Below are 15,561 nucleotides of genomic sequence, written 5' to 3'. Positions count from 1 at the left end.
AGCTCCCAGAGATAAGACTCCAACACAACACTGAAGTTCACACTAGACCAAATAATGATGACAAAATTAAAATAAGCAAAATCTTTCAACCAAATACTACACACACACACACACACACACACACACACACACACACAAAATCAGCCAGGGGCCCACTAGGGGAAAAAAAAAAAAGCTCTACATTTCCTTTCCCTCAGCTAAACAAGAACCAGAGTGTGATGAAAGATGAGGCACCTCTAGTTTGCAATGCTCTATGTCCACAGACAGCAAGACTAGAGAGCTCCTTTAAGAGCCCTAGGGTGCTCAGAAAACCCCAGGCTGGAGACCTTGAAAGTCCTGGGGAACAGCAAAACGCAGCATCCAACTTAGTATAGCTATAACTTAGTGCTGTAGCACTAAGAATGGGATAGCCCAGGCCCAGGGACTCTTGAGGTCCCTAAAATTCTGTCCTGAGCTGCAAGAGAGGGCCCTGAATATCCAGTACTTTAAACTACAAAGACCACAGGTGGGTCTAACCCCAGGAGATAGATATCTGCACAGAAACCTAGGAGATTCAAATGAAGACTAAGCAGGGACCACCAATCCAACCCTAAAAGGCAAGAGGGGTGGAGCCTGACTCTGGCACAAACCCCAAATTTAGTAATGCTATGGAGATGAGTAAATCAAAGAAAATACAAACCAGTATAAAAAGTCATTGCAAATACAGCGCCATTAAAAAGTTATAAGCAGAGTCTCAAAAGAAAAAGAAATCTTTAAGTGCTATGTGAATACTTAGAAAAATAAACCGAGATAAAAAAATTGAATAAAAGCCTTGAAGTCAAGATTTATAAAGAGAATAAAGAGCTGAGAAGAGAAAGTAATAAACTTAACCCAAATAAGTTAAAGTGATAAATCTTAACCAAATAACAGACTCCCTGAAAACTAGATCAATGAGCCAGTCAGTTAATAAACATTTATTAGATACCTACTATGTGCCAGGCACTGTGCCAAGCCCCTGGTGGGAAACGAGGAGATGGGTACCCTCCTAAAACATAGAATCTGGGAGAAGCTCTCCACTGTCTACCTTCTACCCTCTCCAAAATGAGAGGGAGGAAGAAGCCCTAGGGGCAGGGTGTATTAAGGAAGTGTGATTTTCAGAGCTGACAGTGATCTTGCAGGAAGATGAGTTTCTTAAGATAATAAAGAAGTCCAAAAAAGCAATCAGGTGAGAAATGATGAGATGGCTGCTCTGGGCTCCCTCCATAAGTGGAGGGAATGTGAGGAGCTTTTTCATGAAAACACCCTCCACCTTCATGAACCCATGAGATAACAAAAAATATTAGAACATAATTTAAAAACTGACTAGAAGAAAACTTAAAAGTTTTTAGCACAGATTAAAGATTAGCACAGAAAAATCAACTGATATAAAAAACTAATCTGGAAAACAGGTCAAGAGAGATTTTAAGAATCACTGACCTCCTGAAAACCATGGTGCAAAAAAAGCCTAGACACAAGAAATCATAAACGAAAACTCTCCCTTGAGAGTAAATCTGTCATAAAAGGGGAAGGAGAGGTAAAATAAACAATAGGAGAACACAATGAAAAAGGACTGAAAACACCAACAATCTCAGGAGGAAGAAAATTCAGTTATCTGTACAAGCATATAAATCAAGACGGAAGATATTAAACAAAAGGGGAAATAGCTACAAAACATCTACAAGACTGTAAATATCTCTAAATAAATATGGCAAAACAAAAGAAACTGAAACAACAATGGAAGAAGAGAGAACTCTGTGAATTTCCAAACCAGCACTGAACCCCATGCAGAAGAATGTTCCCAAATGATTCAAAAGAAAAGTCAGAATCTTGAATGAAAAGAATAAATGGAAGAATTTATGGTCTACATAGGAGAAATAATTAGGAACACAAATACGCTGAAGTCAAAGACAACCTGGAAGAAGAGAAGAAAAAAAATCAATAACATTTTTTTAAGCCTCTAAGCAGTTACAGGTTAAAGTCTCACCTCTGACACATATTGGCTATGAGACCCTAGGCAAGTCACTTAAAGTCTCTGATACTCTCTAGTTCAGTGGTGTCAAACTCACATAGAAACAGATCCTGAAGGTGGCATACTGACTTAGAAAACCACAAATTAACGTTACCTAAGTTACATTATATTTTTATCTATTTTGTTATACATTTTCAATTACATTTTAATTTGTTTCAGGACTCACTGGGGAGTTTTCCAGGCAGATGGCTTGCAGAGGGTTTTGCAGGCATGTTCCCCTCTGCTCTAGGCAACTCATTCTAATAGAGGTTGGCAAGGAATCTGCATTGGTAGAGGAAGTTTCCTTACCTGAAAATTCCCTATTCTAAGGAAATCACAGGTATAATCCTTATCCCCATTACCATTAAAAGATAAAGTCCAATATTAACACAATCATCTTCTATTGAATATTCCGAATATAATTATCATCAGACCAATGAGATTTCAGTTTCTAGATGTTTTAATTTGGTTTAAAAGCAAACATTTTTCTTCACCTATTAAAAATTGTAATTATATCTTGGGCTGCTAGGTGGCACAGTGGATAGAGTGACCTGGGCCTTGAGTCAGGAAGACTCAACTTCCTGAATTGAAATCTAGCCTCGGACATTCACTAGCTGTGTGATCCTGGTCAGGTCATTTAACCCTGTTTGCCTCAGTTTCCTCATCTGTAAAATGAACTGGAGAGGAAATGACAAACCATTCCAGTATCTTTGCCAAGAAAACCCCATTTGGGGTCACAAAGAATCAGACATGACTAAACAACAAAAATAAAATTATATCTTAGTCAAAACAATTGAATCATCATGAAGAAACCAACATGAATATTTGTATGTGGCATTAACAAAAGCTGCTATGCATATAAGTCACTTTAGTGTGTATAAAGCAGGCCTTTCTAAATATTAGTTATTTGATCCTTAGGTCAACCCTGTGAAGTAGGTAATTTAAGCCTTTTTTTTCTACTTTTTTTGTTCAGATTTGCAATTTCATGGTATAAAGGAATATTCTATGAATAAATTTTATTAACGCAGAGACCAACTGTTCTAAAACTTGTATTCTTAAACAATTTCAGGGGCACTGTGAAATTAAATGCCCAGAACCATATAACCAGGATATGTCAGAAAGGAAGCAAACAAGTACTTATTAAGCACCTACTATATACTTTACCAATATTATCTCATTTGATTCTCACAACAACCTTGGAAGGTAGGTGCTGAGGAAAGAGGCAAACAGGTTAAATGATGTGTCCAGGGTTACACATCTAGTATCTGAGGCCCTCTCTGAACTCAAGTCTTGCTGACTCCAGGTCCAGGATTCTACCCATTTCACCAACTCAATGCCAGCTAGTTCTTTCTGATATCAAGGTCAGTTCTTTATCTATTTCACCACTGTCTCTCATGCAAGATTTGTAATTTGGAAATTAAGGCTCAGAAAGGAGAAATGATTTGCCCAAGTAAAATGTCAAGTATAGCTCAAGGATTTTAAATCAATTCATAGGAACCACAGGTCTAGAGTTGATAGGGTCTTTAAAGGCCACCAACTTCTCAGATGAGGAAAATCAAGGAAGAAAAAGATTAAGTGACTTGCCCAGCATTATACAGGTAATAAGTGTCTGAGTAAGGACTGGAACCTAAGTCTTTCAATTCCAAGTCCACAGCTCTTTCCACTATACCATATTTTGTAGAAATGAAAGTTATTAATCAAAGAATCAATGAAAAAATTTAAATCATCGTGCTTTTTTTAAATATTCCTATAATTTGAAATAGACACAGAATCGGGCCATTAATTTTGGAGGAAGAATCTCACAAACAATGAAGCACTTCTTCAAGCAAAAAATACCCTAAGTACTGAAATATATGAAACGTTATACATATACGAAGGTTCCTTTCTAAAAATCTGAGCTTTTATAGTTAAAAGTAGTGGACTTCTAACTGGCATTACCACTACTAAAATTAAAACAAACACAGTCAACTATATGTAGCAACAATATATGAACTACTTTTGAGAGAATCTAGTGGGCATTAACTGCTTACATAAAACACAAACATTAAAAACCTTTATGTCCTGGTCTGGTCTTTAAGATCCCTTCATCTGATCAGGGTAAGGGAGTCTATCCTAGCAGAGAAACATGTCAAATTCCTTCCCAGAAAAGGGATAGATTAAAACTTATCCATTAAGCTTTATTTAGCTGAGACACCACTATAAGTTAATTAGTTAAAGGCCATATTTTCAGCCCAGGTCATAAATTGAGACCAGTTTCCCCCAGAGATCATTTAAGTTAATGAAGAGAACACAATAGAAGAGACAAGCTTAAGAAGAGTAGTAAAAGGTCACCAAAACAGACTAAGCATATTTCAACACCTCCTTTGAAAAGCAAGGTGTTCCAGGTAAGAGACAGCCATTCAATGATCAGTTCAACAACTCTAATATACAACTGCAAATGAAAGATATTTTTATGATTTCCAATGAATACACGGTGCTTCACAAAGAAAAAGATTCTAAATCACAACAGCTTATCTCAGACATAATTCAAGCTAAAAAGAAATTCCAAGTTTCTTGGTTATATCTTACTGATAAAGAGGAAATTGTGTCTTTAAAAAGACAAATAAATATCTCTAAAAAGGAGATCCTAAAATGTTTTGCTATTTTTCCTTAAGCAATTACTCCTAAATTCTCCTTACCGTAAAGATATACCACCATGTTAATTTCTCAACTTTCATTTTCTAAGAGTAAAGATTATATAGATATATTTCCAAAATTTTAATTTGCTTAAATAAATGTAACTCATTTCAGGCATTATTTCATTAGTTTTTAATTAAGAAGTGTAATTATTAGGCTGAAAATTTACCCCTCAGATGGTTACTTCTGACTAAGACACTAATGTCAATAGTTGCGCCAGTAAATTCATTACTAATATGAATGTTAAATTTAGTATTCACTCATTACTTAATTGAAATTGGTTTTTCAAATAAAAGCAAAGAATAAGAATGAAAACAACTATGTGTTTTTTGCAAATGCACTGTTCTTTTCCTTTGAATCTTGGACATATTTACCAATGATCCAAAAACTTTTTAAAGTATGGTTTTACAAAACATAAACATAGTATATTAGATGTGTCTTACAATATAACACATTTAAAACCCACAAAGCTCTTGGGCATACTTTAAAAGTTTAAATACAGAAAACTACATTGTGTGTTTGTGTATGTGCACACATTATCAGAGGTTATTAACTTGCAAAACACATATATTTGTTAAACATTAAATATTATAAAACAGATAGCCCATGCAAATAACTTTCTTATATGCATTTGGACAATACTTCAGAAAGCCTACTAAATGAAATCTATTATCACTCAAAATAGTATGGCCTAATAATCTATACAGGAAAATGTAAGTGGATGAAGAGTGTCTATTGTTCAGAATATGACACCTAGTTGGATAGACAGCCCATAGAGCTCTGGTCAGTACTTAAATATGTAGATGGGAAAATGCATAGTACATTCAACAATCTCAAGCTCCTTCATGAAATAATAATGGATTGTGTGGTTTTTGGTTTTTTTTTTAATTGTATCTGTTAATTTCACAGAGAAGCTTAGGATAAGCGATGCTCTATGGTTATGAATCACAGAAGTGGTACATTTGAGTCTGATGGTAAGATCAATGGTCTAGCCACCTAGGTGAGGTGGTAGAGTAATAGGCTATGAAAAGAAAATGAGTAAATTGAGGAACTGGGAGGATAGGGTATTTGAGTGAATATCATCCATATGTATGTTGAATCACAATTCTCCAAAAAGTCAAAATTTTAGGTGAACCAAAAAACAATGAAAACTTGCAGGGTAGATCTAAGTCAAGTGTGAAAGTATATATTAAGCACGACTACATGCAATGGGCTAAGCACTTAAGGATATCCACCTCTCACTTCTCCCCCCAAAAGAAAGTGAAACTAGTTCCCTCCCTTCAAGGAGTTCACAAAGTAGTAGTAAGTATTTATTTGGCACTTACTCTGTGTACTACAGGCAGAGGTGCTGTAGTGGGTACAAATACAAGCAAAAAGAAAGCTAGTCCCTGCCCTCAAGGTGCTTATATTCTAATGACAGAAGACAATCTATAAAAGGCAGCTGAAAAGTAAGGTGAAGGTGGGGAAGGTACTCACAGGAGGGCAAGGAAAGTCAAAGTCTAGAAAGTCAGAAAGCAGATCCAGGAAGGGAATAAAAGGTGTCCAGGCTGGGCCCCTCCTCAAAGTAGAGGCCTAAGGAGGAACTCACCAATGAGGAAAGTGAACTAACATGGCATGATTTCACAATCTAATGGGGTTAGACAATATGCAAACTATTTTGTGTGTGTGTGTGCGCACGCGCGTGCGTGCGTATGAATGATAAACTGGAGATGATTTCAAAGGGAAGGCATTCCAAGACTTCTATTCTATGGGGTGTCCTGAATTACAATTCCCTTGCCTTAATTAACGATCCCAGTTTTTGCTACTTTAGTAGTGTTCTTTATTTCAGGCTGACAAAAGGTATGAAAGGGCCAGGTTATGAAAGGTTTTAAAAGCCAAAAGATTATATACAGGGTATCCCAAAAGTCTTAGTGCAGTTTAAGAGAGAATGAGGAGTTAAATACATAGGTTGCAAATTTTCACGACTGGGCAGATGATGGTACCTTCAATAGTAATAGACAAGTTAGAAGAGGGGAGGATTTAGGAGGAAAAGATGAGTTCAATTTTGGATATATTGATATATTTGGATAAAGAACATCCAATTCAAGATGTCCAACAGACAAGGGTTGAGAGACTGGAGTTGAGCAGAGTGTAGGTTTGGATAAATAGATAAGAGGATCTTTTGCATAGAGATAACTGAGGTGATCTCATCAGCCTGTACTGAAACAGTACAGAGAGAAGATGGTACAGGACAGAGCCATGAAGGCTATCCATGGTTAGGGGGCATTCCCTGGATGAAAATCTAACAGAGGAGATAGAAAAAGTCAGACAGGTAGGAGGAGAATCAGGAGAGAGCAGTGTCACAAAAGCCTAGAGGGGAGAGAGGATCTAAATGGAGACAATCAACAGTGTCAAAGGCTGCAGAGAAGACCAAGGAGGATGCAAAATGAGAACAATGAAAAAATGAAAAAATAAAAAAAATTAGAGTTGGCAATTAAGAGAACACTTGTAATCTTAGATAGAGCACTATAAATAAAGCTGCAACATATTTCTAAAAAGTAGCATAGCGGGTAACATACAAACAAGATGTATGACCAAGAAAAAAAGTAGGATGGCCATGTAAGAAAAGGAAGGTGTAACAGATGAGCTGATCACATTGTTGAGTCTTAGAGGACCTCAATTCTCAGGACACCCTGAGAATTTATGGGGTCATTTACAAGAGTCATGTGTGGAAGTGGCACGACCCACACTGTTGGAAAAGGTCAATGAAATCACAGTTCTATTAAAGTATATCAAAGATTACTCAATTGCTCGAATCAGCAGTAATTAGAATACTCAAAATTTATGTTATTGGTAGACTATGAAAATTAGCAAATTCAGACTAAACTATTTTACATAAAATTTTATTAAATGAATGTTATGTTTGATTATGCTCTCTCAGGGTAGTTTATAGCTTATACTTTAACTTAAAATATAATTTGAATAAAAGTAGATGGTATTAGAATTTGTATTAATCTCAGGCTTCATCTATTTTTTCTGAGATCTATTGACTTTCTAAAAAAAAGGTAGATTTATCAATTTTACGTCAATAGATTTAGAAAAAAGTGCATCATGAGATAATGAAATGGTAGAGAAGCTGCTAACCTGCAATAGTAGAGAATACTCTTCACCACAAGAGTCCCAAGACCAATAAAAGCCAAGGTTCATGCTCGATCTCCTATCCTGTGCTTTCATTCCATGTCTGTGATTTCATTCTTGCAGGGATCTCCTGGTACAATATAAATGGAGTCTGAAGTCTAAAGATTTTTAGTCTGAGGAGCTTTCTGGGAATCCTCAGAGGTTAAAAGACTTTCCCACTGTGACAGAGCAAATATGTAAATGTCAGAGACAAAACCTGAACCCCAAATTTTCCTGACTCTAAGAATCTTATCCTATATCTCTCAATAATTACGATCATAAATTGGTTTAACTGAATACACTCAATAAAAACTCTAAAGATATAACTTTTGTAAAATCCTGGTTTTCATAATTTCCAAAAAAAAGGCATAATTAATTCTTCTTTTCAAATAAGCTGCCTTTAAATAACTAACTTAATTTTCCCCCAACAGGTTACCTAGTTAAAAATGGTACTTGATAAACAGTTATTTTATATTTTTTTTAAATCACTGAAAAAAAATTAAGTTTTTTAAAGTAACCACTTACAGTAGTTTTCAAATTGCTAAACAAAGTGAGATTTTGAAGGCTTTTTACTCATCACAAGAGTATCCTGAATTGAAGATTCATTTAAATAATACTTTCCTTAACCTATTATTAAAAAAATAGTACAAATAAATGGAAACAAATGAGCAGTTCTGAGTAACTAGGAACAGAATCAAATTAGAGTTAAAATTTTTTTAAAAGTTCTATTTTTGAAAATGTCTCTTTGAAATGTATTATGAAGACATGAAGAGTTTAACCTCAGATAAAGTTTTAATATTTATTGCAAAGAAGAACATAAAATGAGAAAAGGAGATCAATTATCATGACCAAGAAGGACCTACAGAATCACCAAATATTCTAGAAAAGCAACACATCTGTGGTTTATGTCTGTTTTCCCATCATCTTTCTATGTGTATATGCTTTAAATGAAGTTCTACTGCAAACCTAAGTCAGCTAAAGTGAATCATACCATTATACCATGAAAGACATTCAAACACTCAAAACCGAATATATTTGAACCATAAATGAAATTCCAAGAGTAGTTTCTCAGAGGAAATAGGTGCTGTACTCATAAAATTAAGGCTATATATAAGGTTTCTTTACTCATTATGCACCTTCTGGAAATATTTCAATAGTAAACCTCAAGCCAGAGCACTGATGCATTTAAATCCAGTAATTACCATACAAGGCAATGGACTCTGCAACAATAAAGGTAAGTGTCCCAGTTCAGCTGCAAGGATCCTCAATCTCACATCCTGCTCTAATACAATCAGTCTACAAAGAGCTAATTACCTAATCGAGGGATCACAATTTCACTGACATCTTACTTCCTCCAATAGCAATAAACACCAGTAAGCTAAGATAGCACCTAATTAGTTTGCTATATTACTGTTTACAAGGCAGTTTCAACTGATGATGTTTTCCATACATTCATTTCATCTCAATGCATGCTTTCCTAAGTAAGAGAAACATGTCACATTCTATGGTCAGTGAGAAATATTTTATATAAATAGTAAAGGATTCATTATGGATATGCTGTACCCTAATAATTATTAACTGCAATGGGCAATTTAATTCATTTGATGGAATCATAAAACATTTAATTGATGAAGAGATTTTATTAATTTCTGGTCTGCAAACTACACACCATTTCAGCCACACATGCACACATCATTTCTGAGTAGTAAATTTTTTTCACTATACTTAAATAGGAAATTACCAATTTTTCTTCAACAACTGATATTGGACAGGGAAAAATATTAGGTACATCATGGCTTTTCAGTCACAGGTCACAATAACTCAGGTACCAATTAAGAAGAGAGTTCAGTCATGAGCTTATTTTGGAATCCTCAAATATTGAACCATAACAAAGAAAGAGATACAAAGCTCACGCTATATAGGTTCTTTGACAAATACAATAAGTGTGGAAAAAAAAAATAAATTGTAGCCAGATAAATAAAGCAGTGAATGAAATATATCACTGTATTTTTAAAAATTTAGCTTATTACAAAGAGTTTTGGAAAAATGAGGGGAAGGAGGTCCAGGAAATATTTAAGAGCAAATTCAATTCAAGGTAACCTGGAAATTTATTAAAGAGTCTATTTATGAACAAGCCACTGAGACTAAATTTTTTTTAAAAATAGTCGCTGATGACCTTCTAATGACATTTAAATTTAAAAGGGCAGCCAAACTGACAAAACCGTAGCTACTACGAAAAAAGCCATAACAAAAAGACCTCTCATAAGTCAACTCCTGCAGTATAGGAATCAGCATTAAAAAAATCCTGTATTTTGAAATGGAATTAAGGCAACATTTTCTATAAAGCACACATTAAACCCTTTTCTCCATTCTCACAAATGCCCAGAAATTAACAGAAGAAATCTGTTAGAAGATCTGAATCTATTTCCAACCTCTCAGCTTAGAGGAAGCAATAATATAAACAATGCTCATTTGCTTCTGAAACAAATATTTTAGTTACCTATAAAATACTTGGACCATTAAATTTGATATACATACTATAAGCTCACAACAAATTACCATAAAGTTCATTTTTGCCTTACCAGAATGATATCTGCTCACTTAATGATTACACTGGATTATACCTACCTGACTCTTGGCACCATCATTCGGTGTTGCACCATTAGTGTGTGGCAGATAGATGCCATCATAGTGAATACATCCTCACTGGCTGAATCTCTCCACACCATATTTAGTAGGGTGTTCGTCTGTTGTTTTGTATCCAGCTTTTTTAGACATTCCTCTGTTATGTATTGCACTGATATTCTACCATCACCCTAAAAATGCACCAGAAAAAAAAACATTAATGATGCTTTGTTAGAAATGAACCAATGTTTTTAGTTTACATAAGTAGCACATTGTGATCCTTTAATCTTTTTCTCTAATAAATCATCATCACAGTATGTCAGTGAAATATTTCTAACAACATTATAATTCCCATTTTATAGATGGGAAGACATCTCCTCACAAATACAACTTTCTTCCAAACTTTCCTATTTCTGTCCCAGACACCATCATTCTTCTAAACACCCAGGTTCACAACTTTGGAGTCATCCTTGACTCCTAACTGTAACTCACCCTGAATCTTCAATTAGTTGGTAACTCTTTGTTATTTCTACCTCAAAATAGTTCTCAAATACATCCCTTTCTCACTACTAACACATCCTTTGATCTCTACTCACATAGCCACCACCCTAGTTCAGGACCCATAGGCCAGCCACATTATCACCTGGTTTATTTCAAAAATGTCCTATTTGATTTCCTTGTCTCTAGTCTTAACCCACTCCCATCCACCTTCCACACAGCTGCCCAAGCGTTTTCCTAAAACCAAGTATGACAATGTTACTTACTGCCTAATCAAACTCTCATGACTCCCTAGCACTTCTAACAGCAAATATAAACTTTCCAATTTGACATTTAAAGCTTTAACACCCTAGCCTTGACCTGTTTCATGTGTACGTTACAAGCAGAAAACAAAAGGTTCAATTCATCTTTTTTGGTAATATAATAACACTTAAAAAAGTTAGTTCTTTTGAATAAAATCTGCCAAGTAAATATTTGAAGATCCCTAATCATTGATTCCACTAAATATAAGAATACACAAAGTAAAGAGACTTCTGAATATGTTTTCAAGAACACAAACTAGACACTTTGGCTGATTTGCTAATTGCACTGTCACTAATTTAATCACCATCACTACTTGTGTGACCTTGGGCAAGTCACTTAACCTCTGTGTGAATCCTTTTTTTTCCATTTTTGGCTTCAAACGATAGTATTTTTGTGATATTTCTGTGCACACAAGAAAAAGAATTTTTAATCTTCATTCTTCTAGCTACACTCAGTAACAGTGTTCACTGTCAGTACCCTCATCTTCAGAAACGGAAAAGATCTGTACAGCTGTACAATATTAAAACTGGAATTTCTTCATTCAGAAGATATTTTAATATTAAGAACTTATATAACTTCTTTCTAAAAAGAAATGTTATTTATATCCTAACAACTTTTGAAGACTAAAGGCACAGATGTGCCTTTTGGTAAGTGAGAAATTTAGGTGAATTATTATTATTATTATTATTATTGTAACTATGGTTTGCAACTGCTCTGGTCCCTTACATCTAGTAGCTAAGCAAAAATTCTCATTTATAATAGTAGAGGCACATAAATAAGCACTAAAATGGTGTTCTGATAATTAACTTCCTAATATTTTCAGACAGCAATTTATGTTTTAAAGGCTAATGGAAGAAAGCTATGCTACAAAGTAGTCTCAAAATGACAAATTCTAAAGGTATAACTTATTTATGATAGGACTACACTTAAATGGATCTGTGATTTCACTGATTTGGAAGTTCCTTTTAATGAGCCAGATAGCAACTGATCTGGGGATGCCCACCCATTATATGCCTCTTGTCTATGTCCAGTCTTTAACGCAGTTGAGTTGATCCAATGCACTGAAGGCCTTCCCTGATTTTTCCTGATCTCTAGTTATTTATCTACCATACCTCATCTGGACTATGTGACCAGCCAACATTTTCATTCTGTCATGCATTTCTTTAATGATATTTTTACTCCTGTTTTCTTCCAAGTTCCTAAATAAACAGTTTAGCCTATTCATACCCATCAGTGCCCTCCAGATCTATTTTTAGGACTACATGTTTACTTTGTAGGATTAAATATAAAGTATTCATCTGTGTAATTACCTAATCCAAATAAAAATATATTACCACTACTAATTGTAAAAGAGTCATTTTAAAAATAACCCAATTTTTGTGTAGTCACCTAGAACATCTCTCTCTCTCTCTCTCTCTCTCACACACACACACACACCAAAAGCAAACTTTAGCTTTTCTAGGCAACCCCATAATGCTTACAGGTTTGGTCATCATGCTATCAATCTCTTCATCCTCATCTTCGGAGTCACTGGTAGTATCTTGACAGTTTGCACCAACAGTTGAAACAGGCAACTGAGAAAGAAAGGTCTGGAGTACTCTTAAATACACAAGTAGTCCTTCCTCAGAGAGAGTTCCTTTGTAAAACAACCAATTAAAACAATATAATTAAAATCACAAAACACTGGAAAACCCTGGTTAAGGTTATGTTTTTTTTCTTATACTCAAGAAAAATTTCTGGCCAAAACTAAATAGCCCTAAACATCTAAGCATTTATGTATGTTAAGTACTGATATTTAAAACAGTAATAAAATCATTACTGTTAAAAAATATCAAGAAATGTCAAAATTGGGTCCAGAATTAAACTCAAAGATTTAGCATAAGAGGGATTAGAAAAAAAAGTTCCAGAAGCATACAATAGTACACTTGCCATATTGGAAAATACTTTGCTTTGATCTTGATGGTCCTAAAAAAATTAAATATTTGCTAAACGAGACGCTCATACAAGATCACAAAATTTTCATTAGTGGTACATTCTAAATTAAAACAACTAACCCACTAGAACATCACCTTCTTTAAAGGTAACAACCTCTTTACAAAGTGATATCCTCCAATACACTTCCAAACCCTCTCTATTTCCTTAACTCTTACTTCGAGGTCAACAGATTAAGGCTAGACTTCCTGATCTTTAGCTATTTGTTAAAAAATACAGTATTTTCTTCATACCCAAATATGTTTCGCCAATAGTTAAAACAAAGTAGAAAAGCCATGGTGCTCTGTCACTTTTTTTTGAACAGCTACTCTCTGTTAACAACAGTGCATTCAGAAAAAGTTCATACGGAAAAACGGTTTGTACATCTGTTAATGCTGGAATGACGAAATGAAAAATTTGATCTGTGAAAGGTGCTGCCAGAAACTCCTCTGTGAAGGCCGCAAAAATCTGTTGTCTGAAAAATAGGAAAAATGTTACTTGAAACAAAATCTAAATATAAATTCCCATAAATTCCCTGAACAAAATTTCATCCCAAAATATTTCTATGTAATCCATTAATCCTAAATCAATCCAGATTAATCCACCTAAAATATTTCAAATTAATTCACTATAAAGTGAACTACATTCTATCTTTTCACTATTAAACTGAATACTAGGTACATTTTTTCATGTTTCTATAGGAACTATTAAGTGTTAGAAAATAGAATTTTTAAGATTTACAAAGGTTTCCCAAAATCACAACAATCCTTTGAGCTTGGTCATAAAATATTATTTTTTTTTTATACTTCAATTTTACACTTTAAAAAACTCAGCTTAAGTTTAAGTTTAAGTAACTGACACATGGTAATACAGATAAGTACTACAGAAAAAAAAAAAGCAAAAAACAAAAAACACAAAAAATACATGACCCTCCAAGGAAGAATTGTGCTTAGAATCATAAAATCCTAAAATTTTAAACATGGGAGAGATTAAAGAGATGACCTAGTCAAATCTTTAAAAAAAAAAAAATTTAAGAAACTTAAGTCCAGAACGATGAACTTGCCCTAAAGTCATACATTTAGTGTAGATGCTATAAAACCACAAAACTGAGGCACATTTCCAATTTTTACCTTGCGCCTTCTGGACAGGAGCTATAAGTAAAGTGCAATGGTTTCAGAATGTTCTCCAGTAGAATTTTTGCTACAGGAACTCGAGATACATCAGAATATTCAATACTTGATGGAAGTTTATTATTAATTAACAAATAAAGGGACCTATAATATCCTGAAAGAAGCAAAATTACATAATTAAATGCCTAAAATTTAAAATTGAGTTGTAAAAAATTCTCAGTAATTAAGTTCTTTCCATAAGTCTATACACAGCCCACTTAAGTTAGGGATAGGTTTTTGGAGGCACTAGCATGTCTCTAAAGTTGAAAAAATTATTTATAAAACCTACATCACCTTTTCTAAACTTTAGTTTTTATAGGATTGCTATGTGTATATACTATAGCCATGTATATGTAATATGCAATTCTGCAAAACACCATTTACCCAAATTAAATAATCTATGAGTAATATATATAAGAAGCATGGCTATCATTTCATGAATCAGATGTGGCTTGTAAAAGCATTTCATGATGTTAGTAAACCTCATGCTATTTTTATACTAGAAATCTATCATCACAATCTCACCAAGAAGTTTGACACTGTTTCCACAGGGGCGAAAAGCTTAATGCACAATAAAGTGAATAGAACTATTAAGAATAAAAAGGGCCTTGGAAACTTTTAGTGCTCTAAAAATGTCAGCTATTATATCCATTATTCTTCTAGTTTTTGGTTGCTGTTGTCAAATTCTGCTTCTGGGTATGCTGGGATTTTTTTTTAACAGTTAAGTACTAATAGTCTATTTGACAAGATGTAATCAAAAAATGCTTCATAATTACATAGATGATTTTCAGACAGTCCCAGGAGGACACTGAGTTCAACCTCCTTTTGTCAAGAGAAGGAAACCAAGGTCAAAGGAAGTTAAGTCATTTGCCCAAAGTCACCCAAACAGTGAATGATAGAGCTAAGATTTTAACCTGTATTCTCCCTTAAAGATTTTAACATGACATTAGATAAGTAAATGAACTACCCATAATTATTTTAGGTTAAAATGTCTTCCAGTGTCTATACTGAAAACAGAATACTAAGCTAAATAAAACACTGTTTTGATGTTGGGTATTTCATATTCTTACAGAATATTAAACACCTATATACAAACAGAAATCTAAAAGTACGGAAAGATTAAACTATAAAATCATT

General features: G+C 34.1%; 1 protein-coding gene across 4 annotated transcripts in view; it reads right to left on the bottom strand.

Annotated features, from left to right (window-relative positions):
• Positions 1-15,561, bottom strand: part of UBE3C (ubiquitin protein ligase E3C) — a 162,263-nt gene that overhangs the window by 115,768 nt on the left and 30,934 nt on the right. For all 4 annotated transcript variants that reach the window (XM_027841019.1, XM_027841020.1, XM_027841021.1 and 1 more), the window contains exons 7-10: positions 14,386-14,539; positions 13,510-13,730; positions 12,766-12,920; positions 10,487-10,674 (exon numbers count right to left, since the gene is read on the bottom strand). In XM_027841019.1, coding sequence (XP_027696820.1) covers positions 10,487-10,674; positions 12,766-12,920; positions 13,510-13,730; positions 14,386-14,539 — 718 coding nt within the window. The remainder of the gene's footprint in view (positions 1-10,486; positions 10,675-12,765; positions 12,921-13,509; positions 13,731-14,385; positions 14,540-15,561) is intronic.

The sequence above is a fragment of the Vombatus ursinus genome, unplaced genomic scaffold (assembly GCF_900497805.2).
Source record: "Vombatus ursinus unplaced genomic scaffold, bare-nosed wombat genome assembly UNPS02014852.1, whole genome shotgun sequence".
NCBI classification, from domain to species: domain Eukaryota; kingdom Metazoa; phylum Chordata; class Mammalia; order Diprotodontia; family Vombatidae; genus Vombatus; species Vombatus ursinus.
Note: the sequence above shows the minus strand (reverse complement) of the source record. Positions and strands in the feature narration are given on the sequence as shown.